Raw genomic sequence first — 15315 nt, forward strand, 5'->3', positions numbered from 1 at the left:
ACGGCGGCCTCGGGGACCCCCGCGCCCCCGGCCCGGAGTCAGGCGGACAAGCCGGTGCTGGGTGAGGGGCGGGGCGCGCGCCAGGGCTGCTCTAAGCGGGGGGGGGGGGGCGGAGGGGGTCGGCGGGCTGGGGGAGGGGCATCGTTGAGCCCGGCGGGGTCCGGAAAGCCGAAGGCCGGTTCGGCTCGAGACTCAAAGGACTAGCTAGGCTGAGGCCAGCGGACCGAAGTGGGTTCCCCTGGTGGGAAATCCTGCAGTTCTTGGGCGGGAGGGCGTGGTTGGTCTGGGAGGGTCTGGCCACGCCCCCGGGGCGGGAGACTTTGGCCTTGATGACTCGGGTTAGAATTAGGTAAATCTCTGAGACCAGGAAGCAAGTGCGCTAGTGACCCTTACACTGGGAGGGCTAGAGAGACCCTCAGTTATGACCTGAGGGCGGAACTTCGTGGACCAGGTGAGTACCCGGTTCTAGGTGAAGGGTCTTGATTTGTAGGATGTGAGGAACGTGCCTTAGAATCGGAAGAGCTTTGAAAGCCTGAGCCCCCCTGTATGGGCGCTTCCATTTGCGTAGTGGAACTGGGGTAAGAATGCCTTGAAGCTACTGGGTGAAACCTGGTTGGCGTGAAGTTAAGCTTAATAGGTAATAGGGAGGTAGACTAGATTTTGGAGTGTCTCAAAACTGAGTCGAACTCCATCTCTTCCCCCATCTTACTGTCCCCACTGCATCCCTGCCTGGCAGCAATCCAAGTCCTGGGCACTGTCAAATGGTTCAACGTGCGGAATGGTTACGGATTCATCAACAGGTATCTGAGGAACCCAGGGAGGGGGTGGAATGGGTGCCTTCCAAACTGGCCTGCGGGACTGGACACCTTTCCAGCCTCATCCCTACCCCTACCAAGGCACATGGTTGCAACGTCCAGCTGACGCTGATTGAAAGTCTTTAACCACAGAACAGATGTGGGCAAGACGAAGCCGCCTGTACATCTTCAAGGGCAGCAGAGGGTTAATGATCTAGGAAATTGGCAAACCTGGCTCTGACCCTCCCAAGCCTGTCTGGGTCACCTTCTGGTTTAGTTTGCCGCCGCCTTTGTGGCAGAATGTACCTGCTCTCTGTGCCTCCGGGCTGGAATCCTCACTCATTTCCTGTTTAGGGCAGCACACTTAGCACTCTCATAACTCATCTCTCTTACGGAGCTGTTAGCTCGTTGAATCAATCCCCCACCTGATGGGACTGCGTCCGGTGGGGGTTGGGGAACGGAGGCGCCAGCACAGCCTGAGGCTGCTGCTTTCCTTCAGTTCTGCAGCCCCTCCCACCGCCCCCCGCCCCCGCACTGGGCGGGGCCGTAGTGGCGGATTCTGAGCGGAGCCAGGTCTCTCCCAGAGGGCCCTTTCCCAGCCCAGGCACCCTGCCGAGCCCGGACCTCCTGGGAGGTCCCAGTTCCCTCTTAGCAGGCTGACCTTTGTGCAGATGTAAGTGCTCTAAAGCTAGAACACTTGTTCTAGGGAAGGGTCCCTCTCAAATTCTGGAAATGAAGACTCCTGGGAGGTTCTGAGCGAAGACCTCACCCCTCCCCCATTGGAGTGCTAGGATAAACTGGGGTGATAGGCAAGGTCGTGAGAGATCGAATATTCTCTCATCCTTGATCTCTTGGTGTGTTGAGAGGGGGCCTGGGGTTCACCTCCAGGCTGAGAATACAGTTTTGTGGCTGTTTGGAGCAAGTTCTTGACCCATTTTCGCCTCGTCAAACGTGTTCTGCACCTCAACTCCCGTCCCGACTTTCTCCCTCCTTGACTATAGAAGGAAGGAGACCGAGTGGAATTTTCCACCCGTGATGTGGGTTGGGGAAGAGGGGTTGTTGGCTGAGGACAGTTATACCCAGCACCACAGGTTCTAAGGTGCCCCGGGGTAGAGGGTGGAGTGCTCAGCAGGTGAAAGCTGGCCCAGCTCCTTCAAGGTGGCTTTGCCTCCCCTCACACCCCTTTACTCGTGAAGCCCAGGTTTTTCATGGAGGTTTTAGGGATATTTGCTTCATACCAGCTTCAGGGGGCCCCTGCTGGCTCTTGTCTCACTCCCTGGGCCCTATTTCACCCCAAGCTGCTGTGGAAGGTGGAGAGGATGGGGCCACAAGTCTTAGGAATGGCAGCTAGGGAGGCTTCAGTGGAGGTGAGCGCCTTACCAAAGTCACACCCTAACAAACCATCCTGTCCTGCAGGAATGACACCAAGGAGGATGTCTTTGTTCACCAGGTAAGAGCTAGGTTGGCTTTCTGAGGGGAGGAACCCGCCCTCTCTGATGGCCTTTGCCCTTATCCTTAGCAGCACAGATCATGTTTCTCCAGCTTTCACCTCCTACCCGGAAATAGTTCCCCCATCCACCCGCCTCAGGTGCCTGTATTAACTGCATTGGCCCCACTTGTGTTGGGTTGTCTCTAAGAAACGTACCTGTTGCCCTCTGGGCATGGCACGCTCACTACCTACTGGGACCTGTGAACAGCCTCGGAATGAATCACAGGCGGTGTCCGAGGGAAGGGACACAGGCTTGCGCAGCTTGGGTGCAGTGGTTCTCAAAGTGTGGTCCCTGCAACAGCAGCATCACCTGACATCCAAATTCTCAGGCCCACCTCAGACCTAGCGAATCAATCAGGCTTGGGGGAGGGACCAGCAGTCTGTTTTTACAAGCTCTGCAGGTGTTTGTGATGCACCCACAGTTTGAGAACCACTGCTTTGGTGGAAAGCGCTCTCAGTGGGATTGAGGTAAGAAGCACAGTACGTTTTACCCACTTTGCAACTTAAGACTCTCTCGGCTTTTTGTTTTGCTTTTGAGTTCATGTTTCTTGCTTCCCTCTCCTTGAGGGGTCGGGGAGGAGGGAGTGTGTCCTGGGGACCGTGGTGAACTGCACAGTTGTTTGAAAACTGCTAGTTTGTAGCTTTTCCCCTGCTAAACTTTGACTGCCTTCTCCTTGCTCCACCCTCCAGCCCCAGCCCCCAAGTATTCAATAAAATTTTGAAAAGAATGAAATTGGGTGGTGGACCCAGCAGGGATGCGAGTGACTCCCGGCTGGCTGACCTCACCTTCCTTCTGGCCTTTCCCTAACCAGACAGCTATTAAAAGAAACAACCCGAGGAAGTTTCTGCGCAGCGTTGGAGATGGGGAGACTGTGGAGTTCGATGTCGTGGAAGGAGAGAAGGTTCGGGGGCTGCGGTGGGATGGAGAGCCCACCAAGCCGTGAGAGGGTGACCTGGAAGTCCCCTGAGGCTCTGGCCTCCTCAGGCCAGCTCTTCCTCTGGCCGAGCAGCCCAGGCTGTAGGACCAGGACTGTGTCCTCACGCAGACCTTGTCGTCCTTAACGCTCTGGCCGCTCCAAGGGATGTCCTAAAGAACGTGTCGCTGTCACCATTCAGCAGTGTCTGGGTTTCTTTGTAGTTCACCAAATGCTCCCATGCCTGTTCTCCACGCGGGGCCCGTGCCCACATTCTCCTCTCAGAATCAGCCCTCCCGGGAGATGGACACCTACTGCCAGCCCTCTTTCTCCCTCCCCACCCCCACCCCACCTCCAGGCTAAACCTCAAGAGGGTCCAGTGGCAGCTATTTCAAAAGGACCAGTTGCAGATGTGGTTCCTCCTAGAAGGGTCCGAACACCTGTCACTCCTTCTCTGAGGAGGGTGGAAAGAAGTAGAAGTTAGAGAACCTGGAGAAAAGCTGGAGAGGGGCGTTTAGCTGGAAGGACGGGAAGACAATGATTTCAGGCAAGACTGGGAAGGTTACGCACGGGTTTTTGGAGCAGGTTCTCACCGGTTCCTCCCCACCTCCCCCCGCAGGGCGCAGAAGCTGCTAATGTAACTGGGCCCGGAGGGGTGCCGGTGAAGGGCAGCCGCTATGCCCCCAACCGACGTAGGTTCCGCCGATTCATCCCCCGGCCCCGCCCAGCTGCCCCGCCACCCATGGTGGCAGAGGCTCCGTCGGGCCGGACAGAACCAGGCAGCGAAGGGGAGCGTGCTGAAGACTCCGGGCAGCGGCCCAGACGACGGCGCCCACCACCCTTCTTCTACCGACGGCGCTTTGTGCGAGGCCCTCGGCCCCCCAACCAGCAGCAGCCCATAGAGGTGAGGGGAACTGGGAACATGGGAACCAGCTGCGAGAGTTGGTGAGGCTGGAGACCAGAGTCCCCAGATGAAGCAGAATGGTGGCCTGGCAAGAGCTGCAGACACCTGGACCGCAGGTGCCACCCAGCTCACCCGGGCCTTTGGGTGTTCCCAGGGCACTGACAGAGCAGAACCCAAAGAGACAGCCCCGTTGGAGGGGGACCAACAGCAGGGAGATGAGCGGGTCCCCCCACCCAGATTCCGGCCCAGGTACCGAAGGTAAGACTCCCTGTCCTGGGCTATGTCTTCCCCTTCGCCAGCCAGTATGGGGACAGGAGGATGGGAGGGGGATGGCCCTGAAGCCGGAAGTCACGAGGGCTGGGTAGCTGAGCGATTACTGCTGAGGTGCCCAGGGGTTAGCAGGCACTGCTGGGGTGGGGTGGGGACGGAGAGGCAACGTGGTCCACCTCTGCTGGGCGGCCCTGCGAGGGAGGGACGTGGTCCGCGCCGGGCTCCTGTCCCTTCAGGGTCCCTGCTTCTCTCCCCAGGCCTTTCCACCCCAGGCCACCCCAGCAGCCCACCACAGAAGGTGGGGATGGTGAGACCAAGCCCAGCCAAGGCCCCACTGACGGTTCCCGGCCTGAGCCCCAGCGCCCACGAAACCGCCCCTACTTCCAGCGGAGACGGCAGCAGCCCCCTGGACCCGGGCGGCCTATAGCCCCGGAGGTAAGGACCTTGGACTGTCCGTGTGTGGCGGGGGAGAATGAAAGAAAAGGCTGTGGCCAACTTGCCTGTCTCCCTTCTTCCCCCACTTCTGTCTTCTTTTCCTTTCCCTTCCCACTCTTTGTCCCCCTTCTCCTGGCCTTGCTCCCACCCACCCTATTTCATGCAGCCTGACACCCAAGAGACAGTACTGCTGGGTCCACGCCTGGCAGGCACCCCAACCCACCAGGAAACCCCAGCAGAGGTGGTCGAGCCCACGTCACCCCCTGCAGACTCCCTCTCAGCTCTGCTGGGAGCCCCAGCACCAGCCTGTGGATGTGAACTGGGGGAGGAACGGGAAGAGAAAAGATGGGAGGAGGTTGAAGTTGGGGGCTCCAAAAGACAAGAGGGTCTCAGTCGACCACCCTTGTTCTCTCTAGACCTCGGCCCCCATCAACAGTGGGGACCCCCCAACCGCCATACCGGAGTGATTCCAACTCAAAGGACACCCAGAGCCACCATCTGGTGAGTGGCAAGCCCAGGACGGGTACCAAGAGGGTGGGGGTGGGGCTGGGTGGTGATAAGCTGCCGGTCGTGATTTTTCGGTCTCTCTTCCTCTCAGGTATCTGCCAGTTTTTCCAACTGACCTGTATCCTACCCAGCACCTCCCTCCCCGCTTTTCCACAATTCATGACATCAAAACACCAGCTTTTCCCCTTTTCCTGGAGACTCAGGAGGGCCAAAGCAACAGCCTTTGGCTTTTTTTTCTCTCTCTCCCTGACCAAGGGTTAAAGGAAGGGATCCATCCTTATTGTTTAGAGGCACCATCTCCCTCCCCTAAATCAGGCTGAGAAGGAACCAGCCAGCTCTTACCTCCTCCTGGTTGTTTTTCTTTCCCCTCCCAATTTACTTTTTGTTTCCCCACTACCCCCTACCTCTGAAGCCATTTTATGAACCGTCATGTGCCACCTGAGCCTCCAGTAAAAACAAAAACAGGCTTTCCTGTTGTCTTGGTCTCTGCCTCTTTTCTGTTCAGAGCCTCGCTGGTAACTCACTGTAGAGGGGGGGCGGAGGCAGGGCCTGCACTCGGATCCTTGTGCCCACGTTGCTAGCTGTATGGCTCTGCAGAAGTGCCTTCATCCCTGTGAAGTTGACTTTTCCCATCTGTGAAACGGGGCTAATGCCTCCCTGGCAGAATGAGTGTTTCCTGAAGTGCCGAGAGCAGCGTCTGGCACCTGCAGCGTCACCTTACCGAGCATTTACTACCGTTAAGGAAAGCAGTGACTACAACTCTTTAGGTGGGGGGCGGTGAGTGAGTGACAGCATCCAGAGGGTTCTGCGGCCTCGAGCTGAGGCAGGATGGAGAGGAGACGGGGGTTGGGGTGGCTATGGTCCCTGCCTCAGCCCATCCCGGAGTGTCTTCGCATGACAGGATGCTCATCTCATACAGTAACTTTATATACGGATCTCTATATATATACATTTAGTACAACAGACCTTCAGTTTCTTCTCCCTGCCCCTTCTTTTCCAAACATATACAAAAATATCTGAAGGCTCCTCCCAGCCCAGTGTTCACAGGCAGCCTTTCAAATCCCTCTTTCCCTTAGTTGGTCAAAAGCCTTTGGGTACAACACCCTCCCGGGATGGGAGAGGAGGAAAGAGCTGGGGCCCCCATCTGGCAGCCTTGGGGAGCAGCTGGGGTGGGGCCCGGAACCCTGAGTCTAGAGCGGCACCTGCTGTCCCTTCCTCTCCCCACATGTGGACGCGTGTTCCCTCTCACCCCAGAAGGCCGAGCGAGAGGACTGAGCCTGCAGTGAGGGAGGTGAGGTTAGACCTTGGGAGGGGTGCGTCCTTTGCCCTGGAGGGGACAAGACAGACACCCCCCCGCCCTTTCACCCAGAGTCTGTGGCAAGAATTCAGAGAAAGTGCCAGAGTGGGAGGAGCCCAAGGTGGCAGGAATTGGATATCTCTTTTCCAGTCCTGCTCTTGGCTTCAGTTCATGCCCACCGGAAAGTCAGTCTTAGAGCCTCTCCTCCCTATAATCCCCCTACTCTGGCCAGGGGCAGCGAAGTATCCTGGAGCTGGGGCGGGGTGCGCGTGGGCTACAGAGGAAGGAGGGGACGAGAAGGGAGAATGGCCCCACGGCCACAGCCTAACCACAACACAAATAATCAGAGTCACACGAGGGGAATGAGGTGCTCAGACCACCCTTCCCTCCAGCTTCCCAATTCCACCAGGCTGCAGGGGGTTTCTCCACCCTGGAAGTAATGGGGAAGAGAGGGTTAAAGTGCTGCAGAGGAAAGGAGGGGGTCTCTGGGCAGGTTGAAGAACTGGCTCTCCCGCCCTTGCTTGGCCCTTCAGTCATTCTCATCTGGCCCTAAGTACTCAAGCTCTGTGCTGGGTTTCACCTCCTGCTCTAAAAGAGAGGGTGTCCGGCGGAAGGCGGCTGAGATCTGGTCAAACGTCCGGCCGCGGGTTTCAGGCACTTTTAAGAAGGTGAAGGTGAAGAAGCCAAGCAGGAGGACCGCAAATAGAAGGAAGACGTAGGGACCCATAGCATCCTGGGACAAGTGGAGAAAGACGTGTTGACAGAGGGGAGGGAACGGGTGGCCTTCAGGCAAGCCAGGGACTAAGGCCTTCACAGGGATACTGCACAAAGCAGGTGGCTCCTTTGCGGGGCAATGGAAATTACCAGGAGAATTTAGTGAGAAAAGAATTCTCTGAACCCGAAGTCTCCTGGTTTTTCCCTCTCTTACCATCCTGAGTCACTGAAGTCAGAGTGGATTCCCAGCCATTTGCAGTATTAATATGAAGTTTGTAATATTACTCCTAGTCTAAGTAAGTTATGCCTCTAGTTTGTTTTGAAGAAACCTCTGTTATCCAATCTAGGTCAGTTCCCTTCTTTGATTCTGGTGGAACAGGTGGTCTTCAGGACCCACGTGGCCCACCAAAGTGACCCCCAGACCAGCACTCTGTGGGCAGGGGAAAGGGGGAAATGCTGACTGGAAAGCAACTGGGCTAGTTGTGAGTATGAGTTGCCGTCCTCTGGCTGACCGTGTGGGAGATGGGGACCGGGCAGGGGACCTACCGCAACATACTGGAAACCCATGCCAATGATGAAGTTGCACGTCCAGTTGGAGAAACCAGCCACAGCCATGGCTGCTGGGCGGGGTCCCTGGCTGAAGAGCTCGGCCACGATGAACCAGGGGATGGGGCCAGGGCCAATCTCAAAGAAGGCCACAAAACCAAAGATGGCCACGATGGAGACATAGCTCATGGCTGGAACCCGCTCCTGGGGGCCAGGCAGGGAGGGTGGAGAATTCAGGTCGGGTCTTTCTGGATCTTCCTTTGCCCTCAACCCAGCAAACTGGCATCTACCCCTACCAGCCGCTCATGGGGGGCCAGCCACCCTTGGTTAGAATAGGTCCTCGAGCATTTGACATTCAGCAGGCCGCCCTTTGCCAGTTCAGGGCGGAGGGAACATGTGGTCTCCCAGCTCTTATGACTGTGGATTCCCACTTGGTTCTAGAGCTGGGTCCTTAGGAATTATTGGTCCTGAGGCTCAACGGGCTCTCCTCCCTGGCTGCCAGGATTGTGATACAGCTTCCACCCAAAGGAGGAAGTGCAGCCTGGGTCCCTCGGTAGCACGGTCCCGGCACACAGCCTGGCCTCAGGATCAAAGGCATATATGTTGAGGCATGGCCCTGGCTGCCCACAGAGCCCCTTGGGGCAGTTCCCCTGGGTTGGGCCGCGGGTCCCCTTCCCTCTCCCTAGGCCTCACCAGCAGAAGCAGAGCCACGGTCATCAAGATGGCACAGCCACACATGCCTGCCAGGCCCAGGAGTTGGAGGGTCCGGCGCCCAGCCCGTTCCACCAAGAACACCTGAGGGGAGAGTCAGGGCTTGCAAGGGGCCTTTAAGGCTTGGGAAGTGGGAGGGGTTAGGTGGGTGGGGCCAACCAAGAGCTGGATCTCCAGGACACCCAGGGATGTGAAACCAATGGTGGGGGCCCTTCCAGAGGTCAGTAGTTACCGAGACCAAGGTGAAGACCGTGTTGACCACACCGACTCCGATGGTGGCGTAGGCTGGTTGCCCTACCCCCGCCATCTGGAAGATGCTGGTTGAATAATAGAAAACCTAGAGGTGGGCGAGAAGAAAAGGGGATGGCGGGGATGTGTCCCTCCCTCCCTTGCAGCCACTCCAAGCTGGACTGACCCTGAATTTTAACGGAGGGGGCTTGCTCCCTTCTTCCCTCCTCTCAGGCTCTTCCCTGACCCTTGCCCTTCCTGGAGGCTGCTGCATACGTACTGCGTTGATGCCCGACAGCTGCTGGCTCAGCTGCAGCACGATTGCAATGACGAGGGGTTGCCGGTGGATGTGGCTGCCCAGGAGCTGGAGCAGGGACAGTGGCCGCTCACGCTCCAGCTTCCGCTTCTCCTCCTTCAGCTCAGCCAGCTCTTCAGACACGTCGGCCCAGCCTGTCAGGCGCTTCAAACCTGGAGGTGAGGAGGGTCAGGTCTGAGAGGGCAGGGAGGGGGCCTGGGAGGAGGACAGGCGCCAGCAAGACGGCGCGGGAGCTCACTCTTTCTGGCGGGCCCCTCCAGGTTCCGGATGATGTAGAGGTAGCGGGGGCTTTCTGGGCAGAAGGGCAGCAGGACCAGCTGCAGGAGGGCAGGCAGCATCGTGATGCCCAGGAGTAGTGGCCATAGGGTAGCAGCGCCCAGTATGGACTCCAAGCCCAGCACCTGTGGCAGAAGGGTGGGAGGGAGGGCAGGCCGTTCAGCCTGTCCCCAGAGCCCCAACCCCCTTCCCAGCCTCCCATGAGGCCAGGTCGAGTCACCTGGGCGATCAGGATGCCAATGACAATGGCCAGTTGGTTGAGTGTCCCCAAGGCGCCCCGCAGGTGAGTGGGGGCGATCTCCCCCACGTACATGGGCACCAGCCCCGACGTCAGCCCTGGGCAGAGGGAAGGAGAGAGCTTCTGAGGGCAGCTGCCCACTCTGACCCCCAAGCCCAGGGAGAGTGAAGGAGAGCAAGGCACTGGGCGGGACCACAGTGCCCGCGGGTACCTGAGTAGGCGCCAATAAGGAACCGTCCAAGAATGAGCAACTCGTAGGAGGCAGCCGCCTTGGCCAGGCCCATAAGGGCGCCCCCTAGCACTGCCAGGGCGTTGTTGAACAGCATTGCCCTCTTCCTGGCAGGCAAAGAGTGGGGCTGTGAGAGTTAGGGCACTGGCACTCTGGCTCCCTTCCTGTCCTCCCTTGCCCTCCAGCCTCATACCTTCCCAGCCACTGAGAGACGATGCCAATCAGGAAGGAGGAGATCATGCCGCCCACAGAGAAGATGGCCACGGAGAGAGCCCAGAGCATGGTGAGGGTGCCAGGTGGGATGGAGCCGGGTCCCTCAGGCCCCTGCCTCCCCAGCCACGTCTCATTGTAGCTCTGTTCAATCACCTGGGGGACAGCACAGGAGTTATTCCCTGCAGACTCCTCCCTCTCTGCTCACCCCCGACACCCCCTGCCTTGTCTGGGCACCCCACTCTGCCGGCTGTAGCCCCTCACCTTCTGGGGGGCATTGATGACCCCGATGTTGTAGCCAAACTGCAGGGAGCCGAGCACAGCGGAGAATATGGCGAGAACCAGGGTCCCAGTGACTCGTTGCTGGGGGAGCTCCCCATCCTGGGCAGGCGGAAGCAGAGAGGAGGCATATCACATGGAATCATGGCATCTTTCCTTCCTCCAGGGGCCCAGGCCCAGCAGGAGCCTTGAGATGCTGGGTTCCATCCAACATGTTGGGCGAGGGAAAGCGGGCCATATTAGGAATCGCTTGAAGATCTCAACGTAAACAAGAGCAGGAAGAACCCGAGAGTACCAGGGCATGGAGGAGAAACTGATGTTTGAGTCCAGTAGGCAGAGAAATGTTTGAGGACCTGGGTCTCACAACTCCTCTGTGACCTTGGGACAGGCTTGGCCTTAAAAGACCTGAGTTCAGATTTGTGTGACCTTGGGTAAGTCACTGCCCCACTCTGAACTGGAGAGATAGGAGTGATGTTGCCTAATTTGCCTACCTGTCAGTGAAAGTGTGAAAATCAAAATCAAACGTTAACAGTGTCCCCAACAGTGCTGGTTTTATAAAGTGACAAGTGCATTATCGTCATCAGCCTCTGTCATCTCCCCTTCCATCTGGGGGTTCTCTCCGCGGGCTCCCGGAAGCCCCCAACAGGCTCAAGAAAGGCAATGCCCAAAAGGACATCGCGGTCATTCCTCCTGGCCTATGGCCTTCTCTGTCTCCGCCCCGACCTCCCTTCCCCCTCTAAGCTGCGACGAAGGGCAGGGGGCCATCCATGCTGGCTTTTGCCTGGGAAAGCCTTGCCCAGGGGATGGGGGCGGGAAGGTGGTATGAGGTGCGGTAGCGGTGGTGGCTGGTCGCTGGCGGCACAGACTGTCTCCAAACGGAAACCTGAGCTGGGGGAGGAAGGGCTGACACTCCCCTCTACCCCTCCACCAACCGTGGGGCAAGGGAAAGTTCAGCGTCCTGGAGGACTGCCAAGAGTGGGGGGGGGGCCCTACGGAGAACCTCCGGTCCTCGAAAAGTTGCGGGCGAGCCGAGACAGACGGACAGCTGCTGGAGGGCAAGACCCGCCTGGATCTGCTTTCTTGAGGGCAGAGTGTCCACGATCCCGGCGCAACTCGCCGCCAACTAGAGAAGGGGGCGAACCCTGGACTCGCAGAATCCAGCCGTGGTCCTAGCCCCCGAATAATTGTCCAGCCCGGGTATAAATAGACAGTCCCCCACCCCCACCCCCTGCGTCTGCGCAAGGACCGCCCCCTAGCTGACCCTAACCGCGACCCCAGCCCGAGAAAAGCGGGACCCTTGTCCGCGTCCCGCCCCCGCATGCCAAACCCTACTTCGGAGCCGATCTGTTGGAAGCCCGACGGCATCTTGTCTTAGGAACTGGAGACGCACGAGCTGCCGTAGATGAGAGGGAGGCGACTGGGGGTCTGCGGCCCTAGCCTTGGCGGGCAGAGGGAGCGGGGGCGATGGGGGTCGCGGAGCTTTGCGCGGAGGGCGAGCCTGGCGGGACCCACAGCCACAAACCGAGAAGCCAGAGAGCATCTGGCTGAGCCTGGCCGGCGGGGGAAAGACCCGAAGAGCAGCCCCGGCGGTCCCCAGGGCCACGCCTTTCACAGCACCCATTGGCCAGGAGCCCGCACACCCCAGAAGGCCACGCCCCTCCCTGAGGCTGAGAGTTTGGCACCTGCAGTAGGGTAGGCCAGCGAGGCCACGCCCGTCAGCGTGCCCGGCGAGACACGCCCCTCGGGCTCCCGCCGGCCTCCGGCCCGGAAGTTTTGAAAAGGGGCTCCTGGGACCCCTGGAGGCCAAGTTCCCCTCAGTGTGAGGACTCCGCCCACCGGCCAAGGTTCGGGGCTGAAGAAGCGACGTCAAAGCCCTTAGCGGCGGCTCGGGACGGCGTGGTCCGAGAGGAAGGGACGGGCCAGGTACACTTGCCCGGGAGGGAACTCGGGCGGCCCGAAACTGCGCGTGCCGGCGCGCGGGGTGGGTGCGGAGCAATGGCCTGGAGTAACCCACAGTGGTTATTTTTAGCTCTCACATTGGGAGACGCCAAATGTCAGGTCCCGGGTGTCCCGGCCGGTCCCGGGCGGGGGAGGGCAGGGAGACGGAGCCTTAAAGGATCCGCGACACGCTTCCCATGCGGAGATGGCCTTGGGCACAGGAAATTCCGTTCCTAGCGGGTCGGGCGTCTGGCCTTGGTGGTCCTCTTTCCATGCATCCTTGCTCTGGGCACTGTCTATCTGGCCCTTCCCCTACACCGGTTCCCCACGTTGGTTCCTGGAGGCGACCCGAGGGACAGGTGGTCACACCAACCACGTCACCAGTCCTGAGGCCCCTGAGCCGCCAAGAATGTGCTGGCCGCGTGGACGACTTGGACACGCTCTCTAGAGGTCGCTCCAGGTTTGAATCCCCGGATAAATCCTGCCCAGCGAGGAGGGCGCGACCTAGAGGTGGCGAGTCCCCAGAGCAGCGGAACACTCCGAGTACAGAGAGCGCGCGTCTGGGAAAACGGGACTCAGAAGCGAGGGGCTTTAGTGCCACCTGGAGGGATAACGCGGATCAGCAGCGGATCGGGCCAGGGTGGTCTCCGGCCCACTGTCCCCGTCATTCTACCTCTCTAAGGCTTCCATTACTTCCAGCCCAGGCCTCTTTCTGGAGCTCCACATCCGACTGTTCGGCTGCCGCGTGGGTGGGCAGCTCACATGATCAGCGTGTCCAAACCTGCTCCTCCTGCTAACTTCCTCATCCCAGTGAATGGTCCTATTAGCCATCCTGTCACTCCTATCAGAAGGAGGAAGTCATGCTTGATTTCTCCTCTCCTGCACCCGCCTCTCCCTTTATCCAGTTAGTTATCAACATTGGTGTTTTGCCCTCCTAAACTCTCATATTCATCTGATTTTCTCCACCTCTACTGTTGCCACTTTGGTCCAGACCACCATCACCCTGACTGGTCTCCCTGCTCCTCCTCTTCCCCAACAGGGAGGGCAGAGTACCATACAAAACAGTCCAACCTCTCACTCACGCTCCCCCCAAAAATCTTTGTTGCCTACTGTCAAGTTCAAACCCCTTTTCAGAGTGAACAAAACCTCCTGCCTTTCCTCTTCTATCTCTGCCTCACGTTCTGTCCTCTCCCCTTGAGTTTTAGTCAGTTCCTAACTACTTCTTGTACCTAGAACACACTGTGCTGTTTCACTCCTTGGTGCCTTTGCCATGCTAATCCCTCAATCTGCAATACCAGAGGACTCCTATTCATCCTCCAAAAAAAGCTCACCCTCTCTGTGATACCTTCCTTGGCTTTCCTCCAGAAATCCATGTGTCCCCAGGACTTCCCTGGTGGCACGGTGGTTAAGAATCCGCCTGCCGATGCAGGGGACACGGGTTCGAGCCCTGGTCCGGAAAGATCCCACATGCCACGGAGCAACTAAGCCTGTGTGCCACAACTACTGAGCCTGCGCTCTAGAGCCCGCGAGCCACAACTGCTGACCCAGGTGCCACAACTACTGAAGCCCACGCGCCTAGAGCCCATGCTCTGCAACAAGAGAAGCTCCCGCTCGCCACAACTAGAGAAAGCCTGTGTGTAGCAACGAAGACCCAACACAGCCAAAAATAAATAAATAAATTTATTTAAAAAAAAAAAAAGAAGTCCATGTGTCCCCAATATAGTGTATTGTCATCATTTCTTCTCTGCACCCTAACCCTGAGGACAGATGATCATCTTGTTTACCTCTATCCCCAGCACCCAGCCTAGGGGTGGGCACTCAGTAAATGTCTGTTAAACGAATGGAATGAGGGTCTGCTCCTGATGGCCAAGAATGTGGATTAGGGAGCAGTCACAAAGCGGGGAAACCTTTGGTGAATGGCTCCACATATCTGACCAAGGGGATGTAGATGAAGAACTAAGGTCTGCTGGTTGGGGAGAACCAATCATTTATGAGCAGAAAGGAGCAGAAGCGATTGATGGAAGCGGAGAGGGACCAATCAGGAAGGTAAAAGGAAAGCCAGGGATGCTGGAATACCACAAAGGGAGGAGGGCGGGGAGAGAGGAAAAGCCAAGAAGGGTGCCAAGAGGAAAAAAGGGAGTTGGGGGGAGGCACAGATTGGGGGCAGATGATAAATCAGTGTAGCAGGTGGAGTGCAGGGCTGGGGTCTGTCCTGGCACTCGGGCACGGAACATTCCTGATCTCATTCAGATGCTGTGTCCTGACGCTTCCAGGAGTTTAAACCCCAGAGAAAGTGGAATCAAGGAAAGCAAGTCAGAGCTAGATACAGGAGATAGAGTAAAGTGTATGGAGAGAGTGATGGAGGAGTTGAAGAGACAACAGGAATAAGGAGAGACAGTTGGGAGGGAGGAGGAAAAATGGCTGCGACGGTGGGAGAAAGAGGTCGATTGAGAGGCGATGGAAAAGGAAGGAGAGAGACACAGGACACAAGCGGGCACTTCGCACTGGAGCCTGTGTGTGTCGATTTGCCTAGAAATTAATCTTTGGCCCGTTTGATCTCAGAACCAGTTGTAGCCCTTCCTAAGCTCTGCCCTGTGTCATGGGGAGCTGATCCCTGTGGGCTTTTGTTTTCAAGCTCCTGTGTTCACTGCCTTCTGGCCTAGTGCAGCCCACAGTAGTTTAGAGATTGGAGGGCCGGAGAAAGCCAGGATATTTCTTCCCTCTCTCTGCGTCCAGCTCCTTTGCTTCCAGCTTCTGGAGGGAAACCTTGGACCCCTGAGCTCCAGCAATGCCATCTCCTCCCTTTGTCCCGTCACCGTTTTTGTCAATATATGAGGGTCTCAGGTACAGAGGATTGAATTAATGACGCAGTTCTTGGTACATTATCGTCACTGATCTATGTCTTATCTTGTTTTTTTTTTTTTTTTCTGGTACGCGGGCCTCTCACTGCTGTGGCCCCTCCCGTTGCGGAGCACAGGCTCCAGACGCTCAGGCTCAGCGGCCATGGCTCACGGGCCCAG

At 57.9% G+C, this 15315-nt stretch overlaps 3 protein-coding genes across 8 annotated transcripts in view; 2 read left to right on the top strand and 1 right to left on the bottom strand.

The window, feature by feature from the left end:
* Positions 1 to 3: 3 nt before the first annotated feature.
* Positions 4 to 5645, top strand: YBX2 (Y-box binding protein 2; the record flags this gene model as incomplete). Its single annotated transcript, XM_024127850.3, has 9 exons — positions 4 to 61; positions 737 to 800; positions 2211 to 2244; positions 3096 to 3185; positions 3817 to 4101; positions 4256 to 4359; positions 4629 to 4806; positions 5223 to 5307; positions 5405 to 5645. Coding segments are annotated over 8 exons (864 nt in total), but the record flags the coding sequence as incomplete, so codon positions are not given.
* A 574-nt stretch (positions 5646 to 6219) lies between these two features.
* On the bottom strand, positions 6220 to 11935 carry SLC2A4 (solute carrier family 2 member 4). The gene is made up of 11 exons (XM_007100680.4): positions 11690 to 11935; positions 10343 to 10459; positions 10062 to 10234; positions 9851 to 9975; positions 9622 to 9737; positions 9364 to 9526; positions 9090 to 9277; positions 8814 to 8918; positions 8564 to 8665; positions 7871 to 8074; positions 6220 to 7343 (listed from the first exon to the last, which is right to left on the bottom strand). Exons 1-11 carry the CDS (start codon positions 11720 to 11722, stop codon positions 7140 to 7142), a joined length of 1530 nt encoding a protein of 509 aa, XP_007100742.1. The 5' UTR covers positions 11723 to 11935; the 3' UTR covers positions 6220 to 7139.
* Positions 11936 to 12059: 124 nt separating this feature from the next.
* Positions 12060 to 15315, top strand: part of CLDN7 (claudin 7) — a 15584-nt gene continuing 12328 nt past the window's right edge. For 4 of the 6 annotated variants that reach the window (XR_008616649.1, XM_024127865.2, XM_028484970.1 and 1 more), the window contains exon 1: positions 12060 to 12280. The gene's annotated coding sequence lies outside the window, so the exon portion shown is untranslated. Of the gene's footprint in view, positions 12281 to 13660; positions 14007 to 14303; positions 14342 to 15315 lie in introns of those variants that run through there. The other 2 variants (XR_008616648.1, XM_028484971.1) reach the window with 2 other exon arrangements.

Source organism: Physeter macrocephalus, unplaced genomic scaffold (assembly GCF_002837175.3).
Source record: "Physeter macrocephalus isolate SW-GA unplaced genomic scaffold, ASM283717v5 random_300, whole genome shotgun sequence".
NCBI classification, from domain to species: domain Eukaryota; kingdom Metazoa; phylum Chordata; class Mammalia; order Artiodactyla; family Physeteridae; genus Physeter; species Physeter macrocephalus.

Bases quoted from the DNA above. Each gene is read 5' to 3' on its own strand.
- SLC2A4 (XM_007100680.4), bottom strand. From the start codon at position 11,722: ATGCCGTCGGGCTTCCAACAGATCGGCTCCGAA. The intron at 9,738-9,850 runs GTACCCGCGGGC...CCCTCTGCCCAG, and splicing joins CCTTATTGGCGCCTACTCAG to GGCTGACGTCGGGGCTGGTG. The intron at 9,278-9,363 runs GTGAGCTCCCGC...CCTCACCTCCAG, and splicing joins GGAGGGGCCCGCCAGAAAGA to GTTTGAAGCGCCTGACAGGC.